Below are 27,458 nucleotides of genomic sequence, written 5' to 3' on the forward strand. Positions count from 1 at the left end.
GTGCCATGCACAGTCAACTGCATTCACTTGGCACCTACAATGTGTCAGGCCTTGTGCTAGGTTCTTGGGATAAGAGGGCTAGTCCCCTCATACTCAGGTCTGAGCTCCCCCCCATTAAAGCCCTGCCTGGCTCCCCATGCCCCCAGGTTAACCTATAAGGCCTCTTCCACACCAGCTTGGAATGTGCTGTGCTTCTTTGTCAGGATGTCATAGCATTTTCCTAAAGGCTTCCAGACTTGCTCAAGCCCTGCCCCTGGGCCTTGCCATCACTCTGTGGTGCCTGGACTCAGAAGGCCAGCCTTGCTCTCCTTGATGCCAGGAGTGCCCTGCCCTTCCACCTCTGCAACCCCCTTTCCTGTGGGTTCCCCATAGGTAAATACCACATCTGACCCACCCACTGGGACCCCCAGCAACAATGTGGCCAAATCCAGGACTTGGTTTCCTGTCCTCAGCTCCCTCAGTTGCCTAACATGTGCATGAATGTCTCTGGGCTTCCAGGACAGTAATCTCAGCTGATGACTGCAGCTCTTCCCTTCAAGCCTCTCTGCCCACCTTGGCCATTGGATGTCCCGGGGTGGAGGTGGTCCTGAACACCCCCTTCTTGCTGATGCTCTTTCTCTGGGTAGTTCATCCAGGCCCATGACCTTCAGCTAGGGCAGGGACCTATCCTGGACTAGGTCCTGGGCTTTGCCAACTCAGCCTCTCTAGCACATGTCCAAAAGGTGTCCTGGAAGTGGGGTTCAGGTGGGAAATGTAGCAACTTGGAAGTCTCAAGAGATTTCAGTGAGGGATGACTTCTCACTTGTGCTCAGGGTTAAGAGAACACTGAAATACTAGACCCTAGGGGACTAGTCACAGAGGACTCCCCTTCCCCGCCCCCCCCCCCACTACCTCACCAGGGCAGAAGGGATGGGGGGGAAAGTATGTTCCCAGAGCCCAGTGCTGGCTGGCTCCTGTGGGGGAGGGCCTGCCTTCTGGGGGCTGTGGGTATAGGGATATGCAGGTAGAGTGTCCCTTAGCCCAAGTGTTAAGATTTGTGTAAGATGTGTGTGTGTGTGTGTGTGTGTGTGTGTGTGTGTGTGTGTATGCGTGTACATGATCTTGGGGATGGGACCCAAGTCTAACGATAAAATTCACTTATGTTTCAAACATAGTCCTTAAACAGAGCCTGATGGTAATTCATATGATACATGTCGTGTGTATGTGTGTGTGTGTGTGTGTGTGTTTGTGGTGTGTATTTACTGTGACAAGTCACATGAAGTCATACAGGGAATTTTCTCCTGTGTGTCATTAGGCCAGCACTCGAAGAGTTTTGATTGCAGACATTAAGATAGCACCAGGTTACTGTCTTAGTTTAGATTTTGAAAACACTCATACTTCTCAAAATGAGGTTTTGTGTGCTAGTGATTTATTATGGATGTAATTCCAGAAGAGATCAGGAAGACAGAATGAGGAATGAGGATGGGGAAGGGGAAGAGACCGAGGAAGGAAGCAGATTCAAGCAAGCTTCAGCCTCAGCCCATAGGGAAGCTTTAGAGACGTCCCATGGGCACTGGGAACAGGGCCTCAACAGCCTCCTTGCTCTCATCATGGCCCTCATCAGTGGCTAAGGGCTGCCCTGGGCGAAGTCCCAGGCACCTGCAGCTGCTTGGCCTGTAGGCCAAACAGGCTCTGGGAACCCAAGGAATGTTCTCTAAAAAGAGCCTCAGACATGGCTTTTGGAAGCAAAAACACAGAAAGTAGGAGAGGCTTAAAGATGGGAATAAGGAGCTGAGCTTCAGCTGAGCTCCAGCGTTATCTGCTACATTGTAGAGATGGGAAATAAAAATTCTGTAAGTATATTATTAAGGTACAAGCATGAGTGGGCTATGGCGATAGCTGCACAGCTGTACAAATTACTGAGAACCATGGAAATGTGCAATTTAAACAGGTGAATTATATGGCAAGTGAGTTACATCTCAAACTGTTATTATTTTTAATTTTGGTAGTGCTGAGGGGTAGAACTCAGAGCCTTGGGCTTGCTAAGCAAGCATTCTACCATTTGAACCACACCTCCAGTTCCCCTTTTTTTGATAAAATTAATTTTCAGATAATAACCCTAGGCTGTGTTTTGCCCAAGGTGACCTTGAACCTCAATCCTTCCAAGTTGTGCCTCCCATATCACTGGGATGACAGGTATGAACCCTGAATAAAGCTGTTACATTAAACATGTATGGAAGTATATAGAGACAGGCCTGGTGGAAGACAGCACTGTTAAATACTGGTCACACCCATTGGGGAATGTGCTTCCTCCTAGGCCTGGGGCCCTTGATTTTCTCCAGTACTATCTCCCAGCTCAAGAGGGCCTCTTGGCATGCCATCCCACCATCCTCCTGGCCTGGCTGTCAGGTGCAAGCCACTGTCATACTTCTCTTACTATTAGTTGTGTTCCAGGGTTGGAGGCCACATGGTGTGGTAATGGCCCCAGATGGCCTCCAGCTGGGAAGGTAGACTCTACAAGGTCTAATTGCCCTTCATGATGGAAAGCATCCAATATAATCAACTGCTGCCTTCATGGTATCCTGAAGGAGAGGTCACCTGAGCACCATTGGCAGCATTGGCCAGAGCTCCTGGTACTCTGGGCCTCAGAGGCAATAGCCAGGTTGGCTCTGGAGAGGAACATTCTTGTTTAGCCTATGACAAGCCTCTCTGTCTGCTGAACCGGACTGCGTTTCTGTGCCCTCAAAATTCATATGCTGAGGCTTTAATCACCAATGGTCATACAGGGGAAGGGCAACAGGGTTATTCCAAGGAACTAAGTGGAAGAAGATTGTAGGAGTGGGGCCCTGATCTAATAGGATTATTAGAAAAGACATGCGAATTCATGTTGTTGCCACTGATCTTGGATTCTTGGTCTCCAATATGATGTTATTGTTGTTTAAGACATCTCACCTTTGGTATCTTTTTAAGGAAGCCTAAGCTAAGACACTTGATGCTATGATCACTTAGCTCATGAGTACATTGAACAGACAGACTAGCTGGGGAAAGAGATTCATTGGCATCTGTGGAATGGATGATCCTCTTCACCCAATTATTGAGAGCCTGTCAACCATGGGTACAAGACATGGGGACCTTCCCATTTGGTGAATGAAAATCACATGCACTTATTAACCTATAGTTTCTGAACACCAGTAACTCTGGGACAACCCCATTAGGTTCTCTGTCCAGGGTGTCAACCAGGCCTAAACCAAGGAGGCAATCTCAACTAAGGCTTGAGGTCCTCTCTCAGGTCCATCTGGGCTACTGGAAAAACTTTTCTCTACAGCTGTTGCTAGAAGTTCCTGTTTCTTTACTAGCACAGGGCAGGCTCCATATAGGCCTGAACTGAAATCAAGCTGTTTCCCAAGCTCATCCCTCAGAAAAGTGTGAGTTGATACGTATCTGAGTCTTGGCCATGATTTGTGGGGCATTTGTTACCTCATTGAAAGGCTGCATCCTGGTGGGAGAATGCACTCAACTGAAACAACCTCATGTCTTCATGAAAGGAGTTTATGAGGGGCCTCACCAAACAGCATCATCATCAGCCATCTGCCATTCAGCCATTCAGAGGGGTGTAAGGGGCCTGGCAGCCATGAGGGTGTCTGGGCGAGGCTGCAGAGCTCAGGGCCACCATCTTGTTCTTTATAGGAGAATGGAGATCTGGGAGGTGAGTGCAGAGCCTGGCCTGGAATTCAGTGCCCCTGCTTCCTACAGTCCTGGGCTCTTTCAGGACCAGGTGCCACTTCCCCTGCCCCGAAGTCTTAGAGGATATGGGAGAGCATGGGTGTTGGAGCCAGGAGACCTGAGTTCCAGTTCCCAGCCTCTCCACATGGGCCATGAGGCCACAGACCAGTCAGCTCCCTCTCCTCGCTGTGTGCTCTGTACTGAGGACCACGCTCCACAGACAGCGCCTCTGCTCAGAGGCTGGGAGGCCCTGACTTCTGCAGAGGGGGTGTGGAAGGATTCCTGTGAGTGTGGGGGGCCTGGGCCATGAAGGCCACACTGGGTGCAGACAAGCTCTCCCCATGGTGGCCCTGAGGGCAGCAGGATGGGAGTCCCTCAGGGAAGAACAGGGCCCCACACGGGCCTGGGTGGCCATGGGCTGCACTCATAGCCCTCATCCCAGCAGTCAATGACTCTCACCACGGGAACATGTGTTTGCCACCACAGGCCTTGAATGTCTTGTAAAACTCACAATTTGTTCAAAAGAATAAACAGCATGAAAGGGGATGCACGGCCTCCATCCAGGGCTTGGTGGGGGGGGGGGGTGGAGAGGGGGAGCAGCTCCAGGCTGGTTTCCATCTAAACCAGATTTGGAGCGTCTGTTCTCGGGAGCTCGGGGCTGGGAAAGCCCTTGCCACACAGCCCCTGTGCTTGGCTCTGGGCTGGGCTGGGTTTGGTGTCAGGAGAGGAGGTCCTGCTTGGGCTCTGCCGGGCAGGCTCACTTCCAAATCTGTTAACCAGGGGATGCCAAACTCTGTCGTATGTCCCCTACCCCAGCTCCAGGAGGTGCCACCAGCTCTCACCTAAGAGGGTAGCCAGGAAAGTGGTGAACAAGAACTCTGCCAAGAGAGCTCTGGTGACCTGCATGCCATTCGTAGCCTGGTGAGGTTCCTTCTGGGAGGTGTTTCAGTCAGGAGCCAGAGCCACCAGATGCCAGGATTGGGCTGGGGTTGAGAATGGGTCCATGAGAAGCTGTGGGCAGTGCCAGATTGGGGCAGGGTCCTAGGGTTGAGCTAGGAAGGGCAGGCCATGGGGCTGGGGGGCGGGGGGAGTGTCCCAGGTAGAAGGAAGGACTGTGTGGTGACAGGGAGAGGAGGTGGGGAAGGAGGCAGCCAAACTAGGAGGGGGAGCAGAAGGAAGATAGGATTTGAGATGTGAGAATGTGGACGATATGGAATGATCAAGGCTGGAAGGAAAGAGGAAGGAGGGAGTATAAACTCATTTTTTTTATTTAAAAACTGAGCTATGACATAGTGGGAGACAGAAATAGGAAGTAAGTGTAAGAGGCCTGTGGGCACAAAGGCGCATGTGCACGTGCTTGTGTGTTAAGATGACCTGAGAAGTTCTTCAAGTGCTGACTGGACAGGGGAAAAGAAGCTGAAGACAGAGGCTGGGGAATGGGCACGTGGGGCCTTTGGCCTTTCATCAGATAGCACTTGGGGAGCAGAAAGTGAGGTCAGCGGCTAAGGGGCTGGGAAGCAGGAGTGAAGGAAGATGAGAAGGTTCTCGGTGGCAGCTGGGAGCTCCAGCAGGGCAGGTCTGTCACCAGTACTGGGGGGTTTGGGTCCTTGGAGGCCCTTAGTGTTGAACGGATGGGGGGATGTGGAGCTACTTGGGTGCTCCAGGAGACATCAGGGTTGCGGCAGTGTTGAGGCTGGAGCTACCGCCAGCCTGCCTGGTGACCATCAGGACATCTAGATTGGGCTGGGGGAGGGGACCAGGGAGATTATGGAAGACTGATCTGGGACACTAGGGCTCTATTTGGGCAGCAGTCAGGTCTGGCTCCTCTGAGACACGGCTCTGGGACCAGCTGGATACAGCATGATGACATGCCCTCCCTTCTCCTCTGGGCCTATAACCCCACCAGTATCACACCTGTCTTAGTCCTGAGGCCTCTCCCTCCTCTCAGTAATGAGTGTATGGAGGGGATCCACGTGCTCTGAGGCTTTTCTGCTCACACATTCTCTGGCTGAAGTCAGAAACATAGCCCAGGTCTCTCAGTGAATCCGAGGGAGCTTCAGGACTCTGGCCCACTCTACCACCCAGGACAGCTTCCTGAGCTGTCAGGCCCAGGCCAAGCCCCAGCTGTGACTCCTCACCCAGGTGGGCCACAGAGAAAGCCAAAGAAAAGGCCACAAGGGGGCACTAGGACCCAACTCAACCAGCTGGTATGAGTGGAGCCCATACTGTCATGTATTTCCAAGGGAGCTGCGATGAAAATGCACAAGTGTGTCATGGAGCAGGGCCTTTCCTGTCCATGCAAGGAAGCAGAAGATCCCCCTCAAGCCCCAGCTCTGCTAAAACTAGGCCAGTCCTGCCAGGGCTCTCCAGGCCTCAGTTTCCCCATTGCTCAAGGGTGCATGCCTTCCTTCCTTGGGCAGGGTTGGGAGCTGGGAGATAGATTAGCTGAAAGAGGGCACTGCAGTGATCTCACACATGCCTTGCCCAGTCCTCCCTGGGTGCTCCGGACTGCCATGCTGCCTCCTATCCCTGAGGGCTTCTGGGAATTTGCTGGGCCTGTTCAGGTCAGGAAGACTCTTTGACTATGCTGCTGAGGAAACGGAGGCACAGACAACTAAATGCTTTCAAGTCCACATGCCTGAAAAACCCTCACAGCTCAGGGAAGCTATGTGTTGGACTTTGGGGCCAGGGTGGCTCTGTTTCTCACTGTTTGCTGTTGAATACTAAGGCAGAAACCCCTCAGAACTCCTGGTTCCTCAGGGTTAGGGGAGATAATGAATTTCCTAGAGGAAGGGCATGGAGCCTAGAGGCAGCCAGGACAGGATGTTCAACACTCCTAGGCCTTTAGGGGCTGGGAATCTGCATCTGAAGGTGCCATCTCAAGGGACTGTGAACCAGGTACCATGAAGCAACACCATGAGCCACCACTCTGTATGTGAAGGTGGCTTGTCCAGGGAATGAGGCCACAGGGTCATCCCTTTTGTCTTTTATTCAAGAAACACCAACTAACTCCTGCTCGGGCCAGACCTCACGGAGCCCCAAAGGCGCCGAGAATTCATAGGGTCCAGCTGTTGAGTAGCCCATGGCCAAGAGGGGGCGATGCTCACCTATGGCAGATAGCAATGTGAGCAGAGGGTGGCCTGGCTCTCCAAGGAGCAGTGTTCCAGATGGAACAGCAGGGGCAAAGACATGAGGGAAGGAAGAGTCAGAACCGAAAGAATAGGGTGTGGGGTGGGAGATGGGGTGAGGGGAGGAGGCCCAGGGCTCTGAAAAGGGCACCGGGCACCTCAGGAGGGCTAGAGAGCCTGGGTATCTCTTTCACACTGCTTTGCACTTTATTACCTTTTTTTTTTTTTTTTAAACATGTTAGTTGTGGGGCTTGAACTCAGGGTGTGGGTGCTGTCACTGAGCTTTTCTGCTTAAGGCTAGCACTCTATCACTTGGAGCCACAGTGCCATTTCTGGTTTTCTGGTGGTTAATTTGGAGATAAGGGCCTCACAGACTTTCCTGCCTGGGTTCACTTTGAACCACTGTCCTCAGACCTCATCCTCCTGAGTAGCTAGGATTACAGGCATGAACCACTGGTGAATGGAAGTTTTCCTACCAGCTTTGGGGCTCCAATGGCTGATGAGCTGTATAAGCCTATCTCTGGCATGAGCTCTACCACCCCAAAACATTGCACTCCGAAATACATTCTTACCGGAAATCAAATTGAAGGAGGATGATGGAGTTTATGGGTGAGGAGGGCACACAGGCTAAGTAAGTGGGGTGGGAACCAGCAGATCTGTTTTGGGGTGGCTTGGTTCTTGGCTGCTTCATTGTAGTATCAAAGGCTGCTTGGGAATGTGTGCAGAATAAAGTAGTTCACTATGGAAATGGTCTTTGCTGCTCCATGGTCTGAGAATTCACTGTCAATGAGAAGAATTTCCTGGGTCTCTCTCTCTCTGTCTGTCTCTCTGTCTCTGTCTCTGTCTCTCTGTCTCTGTCTCTGTCTCTCTCTCTCTCCGTTCCTCCCTCCCTCTGAAAATAAAGCTTTTGGATCAAACAAACATAAATCATGGCCAGACGTCTCTTCTGAACTCCATTGGCGTCGTCAGCCATGAGGTAAACAGGATTGAATGTTTTAACAACTGTCCTGCCAGTACCAGCGTGTGCGGAGCAGATCTGCCCTCGAGTCTCAGTGTGTTAAGCCCGGACTGTCCTAAAGTTCCTGCACCAAAAGTGACTTAGAGACCTATGGGAGAGTTTGGTGCCCTGCTCTTGTCCTGGCCTGGCCATGCAGGGTCTGGGGCAAATTCCTTCGATTGAAGAGCCTCAGTGCCAAGAAGGACTGATCATACCCAGGAAACATTAATTTTTCTTTTTCTCAAAGTAGCACAGACACATTATTTCCAAAAGTCATATGACACTAGTCCCCAACTTATCTCACCCAGCCCCAGCTCCAGTTCCCCAACCAGGGCAGCTTTGTTGACATTCCTAAGCTGTCTCTTCCCGGCTCATGGTGACCATATAGAGCAGCTCCTCCCTAGATAGTTCCACTGGCTTCCAGAGAGGGCAGAGAAAACCTGCCTTTTCCCCACGCTCCCAGGAGTCAACTCAGGCCTTTAGCACCTGCTCTGCATTTGTTATCATGACTATGCAGATATTCACTAGTACAACTACTGTATGCGGATTCATTTCTTCCTAAACCTGTTTCTGCTTTAATAATGGCCTCAATCTCTCACATGTCTAGTTAACTATGATCCTATTGCTAATTCTTCCCCATTCTTTCTACAAGCCATGTTCCATACTTCTCACCGTCACCATCAGTGCCGGCTGGAGCATGAGTCCTGCCTCTCTTCCTGGGCTTAGCCCTGGGCTCTCATGGGCCCTGCAGTCTTCTTGCTCCTCTCCTGAACTGGAGTCCTTGCTTGTGAGATTTCTTGTTTCATGTATCCCCGTGCTTTTCTGGAGCACATCTTTACATAACTTTTGGGAAATGAGGACAAAAAAAATCACTTTTTAGTGTGTGCACTAGTCACATGTGAGGAATATCTTCATGTACACTTGACCTTAACTATGAGTTTCGATGGCACAGAGAATCTGAGGTTGGAAAGGGGTTTCATCCAGGATTCGGAAGGTGTTTGCTGGAGTTTTCCAGAGAGGCTCTGATTCTGATTTGATACTTTTGCATGAGGCTTTCTTATCTCCCTCCTTTTCCCTGTCATCCCTCCCCTCCTCTCTTCTCTTTAGGATCTCTCCTTTATCCCTAGCCTTTGAGAGTTTTTAGATGACCTACTCTGCAACCTACTTTTGTCACCCATCATACAAGGTTAATACTCAAGCAGCCCTTGCTCTCCTCCCAGTGTGTTATTTCATGTGATCCTTACCATCACCCTGGGAGGAAATTATAGATGAGAACCTGGACCCAGAGATGTGAATGATATACAAGGGTCCCCAATGAGGCCATCCAGAGTTCAAACCCTGGGTAATCCAGCCCATCGACCTCTCCAGTTCTCCATGCCCCCCATGTCTTGCTCACCCCCTACCCTCCCTCAGTTCTTCTATGCTTTTGCACCAGCTGTCCCCAAAGGGCATTGGGGAAAGCTCACCTGTACAAGTTAGCCCTGCAGCCTCCCTGGGAGAAGGGTGAGCCTCCTCTTACGTCTACCAGCTCTGCATCTGTATGAGCAGGTCCAGGGTTTGCTGCACTCTGAGAGCTGAGACCCTCACCTTTAACAACTCAGCCTAGGCCAGGGAGACACACCCTTTATGGCTATTCCTTTTTCCATTTGAGAAGGCTCATTTTTCTGCAATTAGTGCCTTATCTGTTCATTTTCTGTCTCTGTGACCAAGGGACAGAGAAATGCAGTGCTAGGGGGAAAAAATAATAGCGAAGTTACTCAGGACTGCTTCCCAGCCATGTTCTAACTAGACTGCATGGACTCTCTCACCACTAAGCGCATTCCAAGCAACGTGACCTGTGCACGTGGACTCTTTTATTTTAACTCATAGCTTTCTTGAATATGAGTTGCACACTTACCAAGTCACCCACTTCAAGTGCACAGTTTCTTGCTCTTGGTGTTTGTATAGAGCTGTGCAACCTTGTCACAATCAATCTTAGAATATTATCACCATCCCCCAAAGAACTCTCATCACAATGGTTGTTTCTCCACATTTTCCTCAAGCTCCCACTGCTGGGTACCACTGGGCCTGTTGTCTGTCTGTCTGTGCCCAGTCACTTCACAGAGGCAGTCATGCAGTGTATGGTCATTTGTGTCTGGCTTTTCCCACTCAGTACAGTATCTGCAAGGTTCACCCTATGTCACAGCATGTATTAGTAGTTCATTTCTTTTTATTGTTGAATAATGTTCCACTGTGAGGATATGCCACATTTGTTTATTCACTCACCAGCAGATGAATATTTGGGGCTATTATGAAGGATGCTTTTATGAGGGACATGCTCTTGTGTGGACATAATATTCTGCCTAAGTGAAGAATGGCTATAATTTAGCTCTTTTTTTTGTTTTTGTATTTTTTTGGTGGTACTGAGGTTTGAATTCTGATCTTTGTGCTTGAAAGATGGGTGCTCCTACTGCTGAGCTATGCCTCCAGCCCTGGCTTTTGCTTTTTGTTTTTTGAGATAAGGTCTCCCCTTCCTGCATGTCACAATTCACCTATACAAAGCTTCCTGGTAGTTAGGCTAATAGGTGTGGCCACAGTGTGCAGCTTTTCCTTGATATCTCTTAAACATTTTTTGTTTATTTGTTTTGTTTTTGTTGCCACTCCTGGGGTGTGGACTCAGGGCCTGAGCACTGTCCCTGGCTTCTTTTTGCTCAGAGCTAGCACTCTGCCACTTGAGCCACAGCGCCACTTCTGGCTTTTTCTATATATGTGGTGCTGAGGAATTGAACCCAGGGCTTCATGTATACGAGGCAAGCACTTTACCACTAGGCCATATTACCAGCCCTCAAACATTTTTTCTACTGTGACTCAACCTCCCAAGTAGTAAGCATTTATAGGCATGAGCCATCAGCACTAGCTATATAATTAGCTTTTTGTTTTGGTGCTGGACCAGAGGCTTGAACTCAGGGAGAAAGAGCTTTTGCTTGAGGCTAGCATTCTACCACTTGAGACACTGCTCTACTTTCAGCCTTTTGGTGGTTAATTAGAGCCAAGAGTCTCATGAACTTTTCTACCTGAGCTGTCTTTGAATAGTGATCCCCAGAGTTCAGCCTCCTGAGTAGCTAGGATTGCAGTTGTGAACCACCAGTACCCAGAAAATATATACTTTTTGCATGCCAGTACCAAGACTTGAACTCAGAGACCGGGTACTGTCCCACTCAAGTCTAGAGCTCTACCACTTGAGCCATAGCTCCACTTCCCATTTACCTGCTTTTAAATGGAAATTTCTTGTGGATGATCATAATGGGATTTAAACGCCAGAGCTTTATGCTTCTTAGGCAGACACCTCTACCATTTGTGCCATGCTCCCAGCAACCTTTTGCTTTTATTTTAATTTTTATTAATTTTCTTTATTTTTGGTGGTACTGGGATTTGAACTCAAAGTCTTTTGCTTGCTCAAGGCAAATACTTTACCATTCAAGTCATACCTCTAGCCCATTTTGTTGCCTTTCAATCTACATTCATAAAGGTTATCAGACTGAGATTTTCTTGTGATAGCTTTGTTTGGTTTGGGTCTGGGGTAATACCTGCCTCACAGAATGAATTGGAAAATATTTCCTCCTCTTCTATTTTTGAGAAGAGTTTGTTTTTGGTTTATGTTAATCCTTGAAGCTATCTACACCTGGACTATAAAAAATTACTAACAATAGTTTTGCTTGTTATATCTCTATTCAGACATTCTATTTCTTTTGTGTCAGCTTCACTAGTTCATTTCTAGGAATTTGTCTTTTTTTAATGTAAGCTATTTAATTTTTTAGCATGCCATTGTTTATAACATTCCTTTATAATCCTTTTATTTCTGTAAGGTCACTAGTAATGTCTTTCATTGTACTCCTGATTTCAGTAATTTGAATCTTTTTCCTTAATCAAGATAAAGGTTTGCCAATTTCTTTTTTAATCCTGTTTTTGACTTTTTGATATTATCTACTGTTTTGCTATTTTCTTAATGTCGACTCTAATCTTAGTCATTTTCTCCTTAAGACATAAGAATGTCTTAATATAGTCTCCTCCTCCTCCTCTTCTTCCTCTTCCTTCATATCCTTCTTTTAACTCAGGGTTTCACGGTTGCTAGGCAGGCACTCTACCTCTTGATCCACACTTCTAGCCCTTTTTAAAAATGCGGGCATTTACAATTCCCTCTAAGTATGGTTTTAGGCAGCATCTTTTAAGTCTTAGTATATATTCCTTATTTACAGTATTTTTATTCATCTTGAAAAAGTATTTTCTAATTTCCTTTGTAATTTTTTCTTTGTCCACGTTTGGTTACTTGGGAGTGTTTATATTCCATATATTTATTGATTTTTCATATTTATTTATATTAATTTCTAATTTCACTCCAGTATAATAAAAAACATATGTTACATGATTTTAATTGTTTTAAATTTATTAATCTTCCCTGGGAAACTCAAAATAATGTGAAACCTGTCATTGAATGGAATAGTCTATACATATTGGTTGTGTCTAGTAGTTGATAATCTTCGTCTATTTTCTTGTTGGTCATTGAACTTCTGCCTAGTTGGTCTATTCATTAAAGAAGCAGGTTATTGAACTATTCAGCTATTATTGTTGAATTATCTGTTTCTTCCTTCATTTTCATCAGTTTTGCTTCATGCATTGCTGTACTATAAGGCTCATATATGTTTATGATTATTGTATCTTGTTAACGGATTGGCCCTTTATCTGTTAAATTTTCTCTAAACTTAAAAAAAAATCTGACTGTTAGGGTGGGGGGGGGGACAGAAAAAGAAGAAGAAAAAAAAAGAAAAAAAATCTAATCTCCATGAGAACAGCAAGTCTTCCCACAGGCTTCCTTGGCAAAGAAAGATAATAGAGGCCAACATCTCAGGTTTTGTCAACAAATCACTCTCTTCTCCTCCAAGCAAGAGCCCTAAGTCTCATCTTCTCTACCTGTAAAATTATACACACTAAAGTTTCCCTTAGTCCTTAAAGAAAAAAATACCTTCCAGAATTCTGTAACTGGCATTAACAGCAAGTTCCAGGGGGCCTGGGTTCGCATTCTGAGACTAAATATTCCCCTCTCTAGGTTGTCTGAGAGTGAATGAGTGAACAAATGTCAAGTGTTCACATCAGAAGGGCTCAAAAGACTCTTGTTGCTACAAGCAAGATCTGCAAGTTGGGTCCTTGTTTGTGCAAGGGGGAAGGCAGCACAGTCATAGATGTCTTGACTTTGGGGTGATGGCTTTGTCTTTGAGCAACCCTGGCACAGTGGCCTGTCTACAAAGACCATGATTTCTACTTCCCACTTACTACTCTAGTAGGGAGATGCCAGAAGTAATATTTGGGCCTAAATCTGTTCAATAGTTGTCAAGAGGCTTCACAGAGGAAAGTCTATGGACACATCTGGTGCTGCACACTAGTCTGCAGTGAGAACCCCTGAGTGGGTCTACAATGGAGCCAGCAGAGCAGATGGCATTGCTTCAAGCATTGTGCAGATGGGTAAACTGAGTCTCTGAGAGGCCAAGTGGCACATACAGATCTTCTGGGTTTCTGAGGGTGAGCAGAGGAGACAGGTGCTCAGGCCCCATTGCCAAAGACCTAATGGGTCATCATGGCCCTCTTCTTCAGGGCTTGATCTCTCCTCCCATGAATAGAAACCAACCCCATCTCTTGACTCAGATTGTAGAGATGGAGGCTCTGTTGGGACCACTCTTGGAGCCTCAGTTTTCCATCTGTAAAGTATGAGTGTAGGGAGATGTGGGCCCAGTTACTGGCAGCCTCCAAGACTCTAAAGACTGACTGTGTGTGTCCAGCTTGCAGCCCTGCAAGAGCCCTATCTTGTCCCATGGCCCCTATACCAGGCTTGTTTTCCTAACTTGCAACTTCCTCTCTGGGAGATGTGAGACAGTAGAGATCAGAAGCCTAGCATGGCTGCCCTTCTTTCTGTCCCGAGCTGCCTGGCATGTACTCTGTAACACTGAACTACTGAGAAAACATTCAGTCAGTAACCTGAGCTTTGGCCACCTGCTTTCCTTACAAACACACCATCACCTGGCTACTCCTGTCCCATATGCAGTCACAGGAATGGTGCTGGAGTGGCTGGCCTAGGTAGGTGGGAGAAAGCTGCTGGCACAGAGTCCCTGTTGGGCCTAAGAAGAGGCCTTTAGAAATTGTGCCATCCAGGCCTTGACCCAATGGCAGGACTGCAGTTTCCTGTCCACTCTTTCTTGCATACCTCTAGGTTTGGGGAGCTCCCTTATATCCCAAAGTCATCCATTTTACTTTATTGGTCATGAATCTAACATTTTACCCAGCCCTACACCCTGGTCTCCCAACCTTTTTAATGGTCCCCTAGAACAGTCTAGTCCCCTTCAGGTCACCCTGCAGACCTTTGGGAACAAGGACCCCAGAGTCCATTTCTCCCAGACTTACCTCTAAGCCCCCTTAGGTATGTGCTGGCTTGCATTCTGCATGTATTCTTGTCACTGGCAAAAGAGCTCAAAGAATTTTCTATTACACATCAGTTATGTACTAGACTATGTACTGAGCACTAGGCTCCTGACAGAATGACCTAGTCACACAAGAAAGGTGAACTCAAGCCTCAGCCTACACCAGCCCACTGGGGCTCCTGAACCTGCCCAAGCTGTCAAGTAAGAGAGAAGACCCCAGCCTGCTCTTACTGGACTGCTTACATTCTCTTCCAGGACATTTCAAATGCTTCCAAGAATAGAGAAAAGTACAGCCAACCACAGGGACCAAAAGAATGGACGATCCTCAGTGTCAGTGCCTGTTACTTTCAATACAGTCTAGTTCCTTACCCATCATGCCTACCATCCCATCCATGGCATGGTGATGCCTGGGCTGCTCTGTGCTTTGCTCTGCCCTAAAAACAGTCCCACTAGGCCCGTGTCTAGCACATGAAGGCAGTGGCTCCCCAGCACGATGGAGTGGCCCCAGGCTCAGGGCCCCTGGGAGCAAATCCTCAGCTTTGGCTCTGCAGCCACAGGCTGACAAGGGCTGGCAGTTCTTTCTGGGCTCGCATTGTTTGCGTTTCCCCCAGAGACAGAACCACTTAGAAACCTATAAATCCCTGGCAGGGCTGCAGCCCAGGCGAGTGTATAAATCAGGACTTGTAAAAACGTAATGGTCCCTTCTGGGCGGGTGAGAGAGGCGCGTGCCAGAAATCCTCAGGCAAGGCCAGGGACCCAAGTTTAGGTCTGCTATGCAGACCAGCAGGGAGGGGTGTGTCCGAATTCCAGTTCTGCCTGACTTTCTCACACAAGTCACCTGTCTCAGTCTCCGTTTTGCCCTCTGTAAAATGGGCTACAGCATTTGCCTTGCGGCAATGTTTTTTGCTGGAGGGCTGGAGCAATGGTTGTGTCCATGCTCTGGAGGAGGCAGTGGGCACGGCAGCATGGAGAGCAGGAGAGGGGTGTGATCTTCCCTCCTAAATGCTGAGCTGTGTCCCCAGCTACCAGGCCTCTATTGCCTTCGGCAGGTCATGTCACTTCTCTGGGCCACAGAGAGGGGACAGTAAGGAGGAAGAAGCACAGGAAGGGAAGAAGGAGAGAAAAGAACTATGTTCTGATCTACGATGAGACCTGGTAGCATAAAGGATTTTCACCTGTAATGTTGAAGCAGAGACAGAAAAAAAATGGTGAAAAAAGGAGGAAAGAAGCAAACCACAGGGACTTGGATGGTGTGGAGAAAAGGAAGAACAATGGATATAGGGTCTGGGCAGAGAAGTGTTAAGATAGAGGAGACTAGGAGACTAGAGCCAGAATAGGAGTGGGGAATGAGAAGGCAGAGACAAGGCCTGGGGGAGCCAAAGAGGTAGAGGCTGTGTGTGTATGGCGGGAGGTATGCCCATGCAATCTCAGCCTACACTGGGTAGAGACCTGGGTTGTAGCAGGTCTGAACTGGAAGGGTAGCATGGTCACCTGGAACTCCAAGTCACTGTCCTGGTGTCCTGGGTCCCTGGGGAGAACTCATGCCATTGCTGTATATTCACAGACCCACACAGCCTGTAGCCTGGCCCGCCCTCCAGCAAAAAACAAAAACAAAAACAAAACCCAAAAAACCCACCAGTTTCCCCCCCTCCCACCCCTTAGCACCCAGCTGTGTGACAATGACGGTCACACCTCCCTGCCACTTAAGGCAGTAATCATGCCCTTGAGGATAGAGGTGGCAGGCTCCCATGCCCTCCCCTAGAGGGTGGAAGGAAAAAGGGCCGCACTTCATTTTTTAAACGAGCTGCCAGGAAGATGGCTAGGCAAGAGCTCAGGTGCCTCTGTGTCCTGCCCCGGGGCCCTCCCGTGCCATGCTCACCTTGGATAAATAGCAGACTCTGCTGGAATCAGGACCTGGGACCCTGAGGGTGGGGGCAGTCCCCAGTGAGGGAGGAATCACATTGGCAGGCTGCAAGGCAAGCAGGGCTCTGGCTCCACCAGCATCTCCAGCCCACTGTCTGCCTCCTCTCCAGGTCTCTTTGTTTCCTGCCTTTGTCTCTCTTTCTCTCTCTCTGCTCTCTGAAATTAAATGGGATCCAACTGCCAGCTCCCTGTGTGTTCTGCTCCAGGCTCAGCCCTTTTCATTATTAATAGAAATATGTCCTCATTGTACAGTTTAATTCTGCTTATCTGGAGTGGATTAAGTACTTACAATGACATGCAGTATTGATTCCTGAGCATCCCTGTAAAAGGAATTTTGCCACAGCCTAATTAGTTCCGTAAAATCAGTGGGGGAGGAGACATGGGGATGAAGGGACCCTGGCTGGGAGTCAGAGGCCCCTCACCAGTGGGGGCTTGGATTGAGTCCACACTGGGAGGCCAGGGCTGTACGAGGTAAGAGCCAAAGGGCCATGGTCTTTAAGGGGCAAACGGTACAGTATGGATGACTACATCATGGGGACAAGTTACTTCTGCATTCCTTCGTTTCTACATCTGTAAAATGGGGATAAATATCATCTGGAGTCAGATAAGGCCCAGACTAGGGTGATGGAGAAGAGTTTAAACAGAGTGTCTGGCAAACAAAAGGAAGCATAGCACCTGGCTTTCTGACAGTAGGAGTCCCCAGCCCCACTCCATGACCAGAGGGGTGGGTGGAGAGGTCAGTGGATGGGAGTGAGGCCTTTGGTGGGACATACCTGTGCCTGTACCTCCATCCCACATGGGGTCCTTCAGTGGCTCAGGAAAGCCACACACAGAGGAGGAGGCAGTGAGTGAACAAGACAGGGTGCCGTGACTTCTCAGACTCACAGTTAAGTGTGACCCAGGTGAATGTCCTTAGATGATGAGGAGGGACCAGGTATGTGGCAAGAGTTCTGTCAGTGCTCAGGTTTCTGCACGCCTCCGTTTCTCCTCTGTGAAGGGGTTTAACTTGATCTTTTCATCTCACACTGTCTACTTAAGCCAGCTGTATAGACACAAGAGCTGCCTTTTCATCTGTGTTTGAATCTGGAAGCTGCTCCTCAGCTGTTGGGGGAGGGCTGAAGACTCTCCCTGGGATGTTTGTAGGAGTAGGGAAGGACCTCTGTTTACAATAGGTAAACAGAGAATGTGTCCTCTTTGCTTTGTGTCTCTTGAGCTGAGAAGAGGCAGGACCTTTCCTTCATCTTTTCTCATCTGACCTGCGGGGTGACGAGGTGAAATGCACACCATCCAGGTCACCAGACCTGTGTCTGGGCATTGGGCTAGACACTGGTGAGAGACAGGCAGAGGCAGAGCTGGGCCAGACCTTCCTGAGACTCAGCCACTGAGATGGCATGGAGCTTCCTGGATGAAGGAGGCCCTCTGTGCTCCACAGGGACCCACCTGTGTTCCTTCCTTCTACGACTGTCCGGTCTCTGTCTTCAAAGGCCTGTCTAGCCTCTCATGGCATCAGTGGTCTACACAGAGCCCAGTGTCAGAGCTTCAGCTCACTCTTCCACTGGCTGTGGACTTGATGCAGCAGCCTGCAGGTACTTGGGGACATGGCCTGGGTTTTATGTCACTCTCACTGTGGGACAGCACCGGTCATGGCATGTTTCCTAGCCTCAGTCTCTTACCTGTCTGTCAGGATACCCCTCCTTGGGGATCTGTAGGGTCACAACATGTAGGGGGCAGTTAACAGTGGTTCCCATCCATATGGCTCAAACCTAGGGCCAAGTTGGTTTCCATGGAGCCTCCTAAGCCCCTGACGCCTGGCTCTTTGCTCCATACTCCATACTCCATACAGCTTCTCTATCTTCAAAGAGACCCAGGCCTACAAGTCTCATTTCCAGTTTTTAATGCTTTTTTTGGTAAAAACCAAAAATATAAAACTGACAGGGAAATGGAAAACAAGTTCTGTACAATTTATATACACGAGGTCTGTGATTTTAAAACCATGGGGGAAAGAAATAGGAAGACACCATCAAGGAACAGGGCATGGTCGCTGGTGGGCACCTCTGAGCTCAGCCAGCCACTCTCTCCCACAGTGCCAGGTTTCCCTGTGACAGCCACTTGGCTGCTCCTGCCAGGTGCAGGGGGCAGGAGCCCATGGTGATGGTAAGGCAGAGTCTGTGAGCTGGGCAGGCAAGTGTGGGGGCCTTCCTTCAGGTGTCAGTGTAGATGGAGGGGATATGAGTCAGGCAGTGGTCAAAAGCCCCGTTGGAGAAGAAGCTGCAGTCTTCAGGGCCACTGGAAACATCCTCAGCTGGCTGTGGCGGCAGCACTGTGGGGCATGGGGCCTCGACCAGGGCCTCGTAGCCTGTGGGAGGGCAGGAGAAGGTCAGTTCTTAGACCTCAGGTGCCTGCCTGGAGTCCTTCCTCACATCCCCCTCCATGAGGCCTGTCCAGATGGGGGAGCTGGTGGCTGTAGTAAGAAGAGGGGCTGGAGGGAGTCCTGAGCCTTACTCGCCAGAGAGTCTGGGATAGCCAAGGGACTATGTTCACCTTGGTAGGGGAGCTGGATGACAGTAGCGGTGCTACAGTGGGTGTTGGGGAGAGCACAAGGCAAAAGAAGCCTTGCATTTTGGTTGGGGGCTTCTCTAGCTTTCTGACCCAGTATGGGATTGTGTTTAACTCTCCTCAAAGTTACTGATGCCAGACCTTGATCTAAACAGAGAAATCTGCCCAGGTAGATGAGGGTGAGGAAGACAGGATGGTGGGAGCCAGCAGGGTAGGTAGAGCAAATTACACACCAATCAGTGTGCCCACAAACCTGGAATGTACCACACAGGTGACCCACACAAAGTTCTGTCATGCAGGTGTGTGGCACACATCCTCCTATATACACTGTATTCCAACATACAGGCACACAGAACACTCATATGAAACTGCTGGCATTGCTAATGGGCATACACAGGTCTGTGGACACAGAGGTAGTTACAGGTGAGTCACACAATGTGCACAGAGACAGGTGTGGGAATATCAGCATGGTGTGGCTCAAGTATAAGTGTGAAGATATGAGAGCATGTGCCCTGGCAGCTCCTCATGCTTCCCAGACCATCTGGTCTGGCCCTATGTGCATATGCACACTGGCATGCCCATCATGCAGGAAGGACACACATAGGTGAGGAAGCAGATGTGTAAAAATGCACACATGGACTACCACAGACTCATGGGTCTGAGTACTTGTCTGCGGCCCTGACCCCGGGCTGCCCAAGAGCCCTCCTCTGGGGTATGGCTGCAGCTTCCTCTTTGGGCCCCAGTAGCCTCTACCTAGACCTGGCTCTGAAGCTGGTTTAGGCAGAGTTTGGCTTAGGGCACTCCAAGAGGTCTCAGCTACTCATCTGCTATCCTATTCTGCCTAGACCTGGTCTGCTGGGCTAAACCTGATACACCATGGGTCACACAGAGGCTATTTCTCTCATCAGGCTTCTCTAGCTGACCAGGAACCAGGAGACAGGCCCTCCACCCTTCTTCTCTCAGGCCCTGCAGGGAAGCATGTTTGCCCCAGGCATTGCCCCTTCCTAGTCTTCTCTTTGAAAGTGGGAATCAGTGATTGTGTCGGTCCTTACTGTATCTGTGAGGTCTACAGCTGAGCTAGCAGACCATAGGTGCTCAATCAACACTTGGAGTGAGGCAACAGTTAGACTAGGAGCCCTAGTTTAGTGCTCCCTGGGTCCTTAGAAACCTGCAGTTGACATACACAGTTGTGTGGGGCTGTGGCAGAGCCATCTACTGTCATGGGTGCAAATCTCAGCTCTGTGGAACCTGGGACCCTAAGAACCTTTGTGTCTGCTTTTGTACATGGGAGGATCTTCCACAAGGGGCTTCTGAAGAATGAGGAACCCTGCCTAAAGTGGCACAGGGTAAGCCCATAGTGCTAGAGCAGGCAGCACTTACCTGGGGCAGGTAAAGGTGCACTAAGGCTGTGGTAGCCATTGGGCCGCAGTGGGTTGAAACCATGGGCCTCCCCAGCCAGTCCATCTCCACCTGTGGCTGGCTCTGTGGTTCGGTAGCAGTCACCATAGGGGAAGTAATTCTGGATGGAGTGGAAACTCCCTTGGTAGCCTGGAGGAGTGGGCAGCAAGGGTTGCATTAATGAAGGGAAAGTGCAGGGCAGGGAAGGGACTGAATCACTGTATAACTTGGGCCAATTATCTGGTCCATTGTGGTTATGAATGAGAAGGGAGAGTACAGAGCAGAGAAGGGGCCAGGAATCTGTGGTAGAGGAGGGCTGAGGGGGTCACATGTGGAAAATGGTGCTCTGGTTCTCTCACTCTCACTCTCACTCTCACTCTCAAATCCATTATACTACCCCTTTCTCCAAGCATGCTTGGCCCACCTGCCACCAAGGCCAAAGCTATTCCATGCCATTCCCTCAAAGTGAAAAGCCCTTTCCTTGCTGTGGACAGAGAAGAAAAGCCCTTCCTCACCTTTTGGACTGACTTCCTACAAACTATGGAGGAACCTAGCTAGCTGCTGTGGGAAGCTGTCTTTCATTCTGACACACTGTCTTTCAGCTTCTTCCAGTGTGAGCCGCCATGTCTGGATGTCATTTTCTGAGGACCCACCTGCCTCCCCCAGGCTTGCGTGTTGCTCCATAAGGAACTAGAGGTATACATGAAGGGGTCAGGACAGAGCTTACCTTGTGGGCTTGGCAGAGGCGGGGGTGGAGGGCTCTGGAAGGGTGGATAGGGTGGCTTGTTGGGGATCGTGGGGAAGGGCTGACCTCCGGGAGACTGGCTCTGGGAAGATGGTGGCAGTGGTGGTGGCCCAAGCCCCTTCAGTGGGCTGACCATGGGTGAGAGGAGGCCAGATCCCAACCTGAAGAGAAGAGACCACCATGAGCAGACAGGCCTGGGGGAGAAGCACAGCCTTGGGTCCTCTTACTACCTGCTCTTCCTACCAATGGCGCAAGTGAAAAAGGCAGCCTTGCTCCGTTATGTTCAAGTGGAAAATAAATTCTGATTGTGAGCCTGCCATCCATCTTGCTAGTCAGAAAGGAACCGCAGCAATACACATAAACTTTGGAATTCACAAAACACTATTCCAACTCCTGTTTTCACCAGCAAACTTGTAATTGTAATGTTGCTGAACCTCAGTTTCCCTACAAGGAGTTGTACTCTTCTGGCACTCCACAACTCCCATCTGCCCTGCTGGGTGCTCAACTCTAACTATGTGCCATTTGGGCCATGTAGAGGATGAGCCCTGGAACGGCCCACACCAAAAGCCTTGGCAGGTGTTTAGCAGAAGAGTCCACAGCAACAGCAGTAAATCACCATTCATTGCCTTTCCTTGCCCCAAGCCCTGTGTCAGGCTTCTTATGCCCTTTTGCAGATCAAAAACTAAGGATCAGAGAGGTCACCTATGTTCTTCCCAGCCACACTGCATCAACCTCATGAGTAACATTGGGTAAAATCAAAGCAATGCATACAAGGCCCCAGTGGACTAACTAGATACATAATATCCACTCCATCAACAGGAAGGGAAGCATTAGTAGCTGTTTCTGATGTCCAAACTTGCCCTTTTTTTCTCTCCCATCTGTACTCCTGACCATCTCCCCTATACTTGCATCCTGTGATAGGGGCTCACCATTTCCCTTCCTTTGGACTAAGGGATGCAGGCCCAAGACTGTGCTCACTGGAAGACCATGTGCCTGAGAGCTGAGATATGGGCAGGTATCCTAATCCAGCCACACAAAGCACCATTGAAATGAGCTGCCATTGCTGCTGACCAGGCTCCCACCTCAGCCTTGTGTATACTCACAGGGACCAAAGTGACTTTGAGGTTAGTTGGGCTCTTGGATGAGGCAGAAGGCTTGCAGCCTAGGAAGTATTTATATGCATTAGGAAGGAGGAGAGACAATGTTGTATGTGTGTGTATATATGTATGTAAGTATACATGCATGTGTGTGTATGTGTGTGCTCAGTCTCCATATGTTTGTTTGGATCTGTACATTTGTTGGATCATCCACATTAAAATAAACAGTTCCAGGTAGCCTGCTTTCCTGAGGCCTGTGAGTTGCTCTAAGACCATATGAGGTGTTAACGGGACAGCTCATCCTTGCTCTGAGGGAGGCAGGACTCCATGACACTGACAGGAGATTTGGAGTGAGGTGGAGACCCCATCTGCAGCTGGATACACCCTTTATACTGCTTCCATCCAGAGCCCTATATCTCCACTGCACTGTCTTATACATGTCTGGTCCCATCATGAAGGGTAGAGACCTCTGTGTTGGGTTCCTGACCTGTACAGTTCATGAGCCAAATCCTCACTGAGTGGGGTAGGGTGAGACCACTATGAGCTGCAGGGTAGTGTACAAGCTGGCAGCTTCATGGTCAGTTCTGGTGGAAGCTGGGCCAAGGTATGACTAAGAGAATGGTCCTCCTTCAGGCCTGCTGTATTGTGTTTGACTTGCCCCCATCCCATCTGAGGACTGACAAGCCAGCTCTCCTCAGCAGCTCCTCTGGGGAGGGCCAGCTTTAGACCTGACATATGGCAAAGGATGACACTAAGTGGGTTTTTGAATTGCTCAGTTCCAAGTTCCAGAGTTGAACTACTTGCAGAAGTAAGAAGACCAGATCAGAGGGGGAAACACATGGGTTTTCCTGTCTCCACCCTGCTATAAATTCACATTTGCCACCTTCGCAGCCAGTGAAATTAAACAGAACACAACTCTACCCGCAGACGACATGACGCGCAGGCCAAGCTACACTGCTCCACCTGGACTCTGAAAAGAGAGGAGGTCACCTGGAGCCTTCTTCTGAGCCATGCAAATAACTCCCACATCAAATACTTGTGCTTCAATTGGAATCAATAAAAATTAATGTGAAACCTCACTGGCCTGGCAGACAGAGGGCTTCATACCAAGCATGGAGCTGGGAAGAAAAAAACCCACCCTATTTGGCGTCTTCTCTGAGCCAGGGTAAATACATTTGGTCATGAAGTCGGGCCCTCTTAGCATAGTTTTGAGTGAATCAGATAATTCTGTCAAGCTATTTAAACGTACCAGCAAACCGCTGGGGAGCCTCAAGTGGCCGCTCTCTGTTGACTTTGGCAGGAAGGGGAGGTTGAAGGCCCTTCCCTCCCCTCTCTCCTCAGTGGATGAAAAAATAAACCCATTCAGGCCAAGCCCCAGACTGGTGTCAGGCACGAGGGCCCTTCTCTCCTGCAGCGGAGGGGCTGGGCACTTGGTTGGTGAGGATGCCTTGCACCTGCTCTGCCAGCAGGGGTGGGCAAGTGGTCTGAGGGTCCTGCCTTGTCATCACTCTGCCTCTCACTGCAGGAATTCTTGATGAGCACTTATGCAGGTGGCAGGCAGGTGATGAGAGGCTGAGCAGAGCTCAGGCTGGGGCAGGAAGGGCTCGTATGGCTAATTTTCCTTTGGCCAGAGATGTTGGGGCTGGCTGGGGAGTTAGCAGGTGGCCTGAGCTGGGAGTAAGTTGGGGGCAGGGCTTTCTGTCCAAGGAGCCATACCAAATGATATTCATAATGCCAGGCACCTGTGGCTAACTCTCATCTGTTCCTAGAGGAGGGCAATTTTTTCTCTTTAGATAAGTTTTATTTTTTATAATCTGAATGTTCTAATAAAAATTATTATAATATTACTATCTTTATTCTCTGGGCCTTGATTAGGCCAGACATGTCCTACATGCTCACACTCAGCCCTCTGAGATAGGTCTGTGGGGACACTGTACTGCCTAGACTTCTGGAAGTCCTACTTCTGTCATGAGGTGCTCTGCCCCATGGAGATGGGGAACCCCAATGAGGATTTTCTTCCTTTCCCCTTTCTTTTCTCTCACCCTTCCCCGTCCCCTTCCCCTTTCCCTTTTCCTTCCCCTTTCCTTTCCTGTGTGTGTGTGTGTGTGAGAGACAGAGAGAGAGAGAGAGAGTGTGTGTGTGTGTGTGTGTGTGTGTGTGTGAGAGAGAGAGAGAGAGAGAGAGAGAGAGAGAGAGAGAGAGAGAGAGAGAGAGAGAGAGAGAGAGAGATTTAGGGCTTGAATCCAGGAGGGCCTGGGTGTTGTCCTGAACTTTTGTGCTCAAGGTTAATACTCTACCACTTGAGACACAGCTCCATTGCTGGCTTTTTGGTAATTAATTGGGAGACAAGAATCTCATGGACTTTCCTGCCCAGGCTAGTTTTGAACAGTGATTCTCAGATAGCCTCCTGAGTAGCTAGGATTGCAGGTATGAGCCATCAGCACTGGGTTAGGAGGGTGTTTCTTTTCCCTTATTATCGTCCTCTGCTCTCATAGCCACAATCTTCTCCAGCTCTGCTCACAGCCTTCTGCATACCTTGGGGCCTGTCACTTTCTGCCCTGCCAGGGTCTCCTACCACTGCTTGGCCTGTGCTATTGCTGCCTTTTGAGTGTTCTTTTATCACTCCATCCTGCCTCAGCTCAGGATGCTGTCCTGTACCCATAATCCCTCTTGCCTCCCACAATCCAGCCTGTGTCTGACTCTCAAATATGGTCACATGGATGCTCCATGTCCTTCAGGATAGTCCCAGCACCAACCTTGTGGTTTAGGCCTGGCAGCCTATCCAAAGCTATCACCCATGTGATAGCTTTTGTACCAACTCTCACCAGGCTGTCTGCATCTCTGTTATTCCTTCCCTTAACCTGTCTCCTACCTGCACAGCTCTGCTTCACCTTACAGGCTAGCAGCAAGGCAGCCTTCCCAGGGAATCCTCTGGGCTTCTACAGCCTTTTCTGCTTCCTCTCTCACAGCACCTGGCCCTGCACAGCCAATCTCTGTAGCCTGTCCACCCCTTTCACCTCACACATGGCAATTTCAGGATGGTGCTAGTAGTGGCCCAGCACTAGGCCCAGCCTACTCTTAAGATTCAATTGTATGCTGAAAGAAGGGATGACTGGCCAGCAGGGGCCCAGGTGTGAGCTGTGAATTTGGTGGTGAAGCCAGGCTGGCCTCAGCTATACACTGTTTAAGGCCAGAGCTGTAGTCTCAGGGTAACGGCAGAGAAAGAGGGAAGTTTTGGGACCACGCCTTGGGTGACAAATTAAACAAGCCACTGCTGGTAATGAGCAAAGACAGTTGGAAGGACAGGTTGATAGGACTGAATCTCTTCTGCTTGCATGCAAGGAAGACACAGACTCCAGCATTGTTGGAAGTTAGAAATGAGCACATTAACTATGTCTAGACTTTAAGTAGCCACAGTGAGAGCTACACTAAATGCAGGAAAGGTGGTTTTCTCTGAAGTGGCTCTGTTGTAAGGTTCCAGGGAAGCTCTGGCAGACTGAACCATGGCCACAGCTGTGGTAGCAGAGATGGGTGAAGACCAGGCAAGCCTCTCTGGAGTGGGAAGTGGGAAGTTTGCTCACCAAATGCACTGAGGAGCCATGGAGAAGCCAAGAGAGACTTCAAGGAGGCCTGGATGTAGCAGAACACAGGTGTGAGCCCAGCATCCTCCCAGGACCCTCAGTGGGGAGCAAAGGGTAGGTATCCAAAGCTCAAATGCCAATACTTCCTGCCTGTAGGTCATTGGGAGCCACTGGTAACATGATGCATGGAGAATGTTTGGTAGAAAGAAAATGCTTTGGTAGAAAGTACAGAGCTCTGTAAATGTGGGCTATTCTCATTATTTTAACAACTACATGGTGTGTGAAGTGCCTGCACTAACACACCTCCCATGTAAGTGCCTGCCTGTTCCCGAGGGAGGACTGGTTTGGGATACATACCCATCCCTGGTGGTTTCAGTGGTCGGCAGAGGGGATAGATGGTGGTGGGAACTGCTAGCATCCAGTGGGTGGGGTCTGGAAGGGACGTCATGCGTGGGTGGCAGGATGCCTGAAGCAAGCCCACTGTGGGGGTTGATGGAGCCAGGATACACACCTGCAGGAAACCAAGCAAATATCACTGGGCTTTGCCCCACTTCCAGAGATGGCTGTGACAAGCAGGACCAGAATATGACAACTTCTAAGAGACAATGACAAGAAGGACAATGAGTACTGTTGTATTAATAGGAGTTTAAGGGTCCAAACAAGGAAGGTGGTAGCTCTACTCTGCTTGGCTAAATGACCATGTCCAGGGTTAAGGACTGCTATGATGGCAGAGCGGGGCAGGAAATGGCTACCGTGTGTGTGTGTGTGTGTGTGTGTGTGTGTGTGTGTGTGTGTGTGTGTGTGTGTGTATTGGGGTGAGAGCTTATATGCTATCTGAAACCTCTATGGGACTCTTTTAGTAAAGTAACTGGTCTGTGTATTCACCGAAACAAGTGGGGTCTTAGGTGTCAAGAGAAGCTTGAGAGAGACTGAAAGGAGTTCAGATTTGACAGTGACTTCTAGCCAGGGATGCTGGTGCAGGTGAGACAGAAAGGAGTTTAGATGAGATTGACTTCTAGCCGGGAATATTGCTGCAGCACACTGGGCATCTGGAGGAGAATGAAATGTAATCATCAGAGGTATCCAAGAAGAGCCCAGGGGTCTGCTGTGTACCATTCTAGGGAGAGAATGACTAGACCAGCTGGCCTGGGAGTGCCCTGAGAAGGGCTGACATACAGCTGTCTAGGCTGCACACTACTCAAAGGTCCCTATTGTCCCAATTGAGGACATTATTTGTCAAGCTGTGCTCAGGTCCCAGATTCTAAACCTACAGGACACATTTGTAGCCATAACCACCTTTTATTCTCTCTTCTTAAGACAGGCTGGCTAAAACTAATGGGGATCAGTTTTGTACTCCATCTTAACCTGACCATGTTTATTTGAAGAGGAACTGCCATCACGTTCCCTGCCATCCGAGTATTGAAGGATGCACTGGAGGACCCCATGGTACCCAGGGCTGTGCTCTGACTGATACTGGTGCAATGTCCACTCTGATTGTCCAGTGCCTCAGACAACTGTTACCTTTGGATGTTACTTTTGTCACTGTGGATCCAGCCCCAGTGATTTTATCACCCTATAAGGAGCAATGTGAGCACACATCAGGTTCCTTCATAGATGGGCTAAGGAAGGAACTTTACCTGTTCCACTGGCTACATTCCAAGGCTAGTTCATACCAGGATGGCCCTTATGGCTCAGGCCTTCAATTTAGGAGGCTGCTTCAGGAAACTGAGGTCTCAGACTGCCTATAAATTCTCCTACCCATAAACATCTTCCTGTAGCTGGGACAACAGGTGCATGCCACTACACTTGGTCCCAAGACCCTTAATATTAATACAATATGCACCTTACTGAAGTCACAAAGTCACCCTGACAAAGTTCATAAGGG

At 49.3% G+C, this 27,458-nt stretch overlaps 1 protein-coding gene across 4 annotated transcripts in view; it reads right to left on the minus strand.

Annotated features, from left to right (window-relative positions):
- Positions 1 to 18,134: 18,134 nt before the first annotated feature.
- Positions 18,135 to 27,458, minus strand: part of Glis1 (GLIS family zinc finger 1) — a 194,231-nt gene continuing 184,907 nt past the window's right edge. For all 4 annotated transcript variants that reach the window (XM_048351354.1, XM_048351355.1, XM_048351356.1 and 1 more), the window contains 4 exons: positions 25,931 to 26,084; positions 20,878 to 21,056; positions 20,133 to 20,300; positions 18,135 to 18,552 (listed from right to left, as the gene is read on the minus strand). In XM_048351354.1, the coding sequence (XP_048207311.1) occupies positions 18,398 to 18,552; positions 20,133 to 20,300; positions 20,878 to 21,056; positions 25,931 to 26,084 (656 nt within the window). In that variant the 3' untranslated portion in view covers positions 18,135 to 18,397. The remainder of the gene's footprint in view (positions 18,553 to 20,132; positions 20,301 to 20,877; positions 21,057 to 25,930; positions 26,085 to 27,458) is intronic.

Source organism: Perognathus longimembris, chromosome 7, assembly GCF_023159225.1.
Source record: "Perognathus longimembris pacificus isolate PPM17 chromosome 7, ASM2315922v1, whole genome shotgun sequence".
NCBI classification, from domain to species: Eukaryota; Metazoa; Chordata; class Mammalia; order Rodentia; family Heteromyidae; genus Perognathus; species Perognathus longimembris.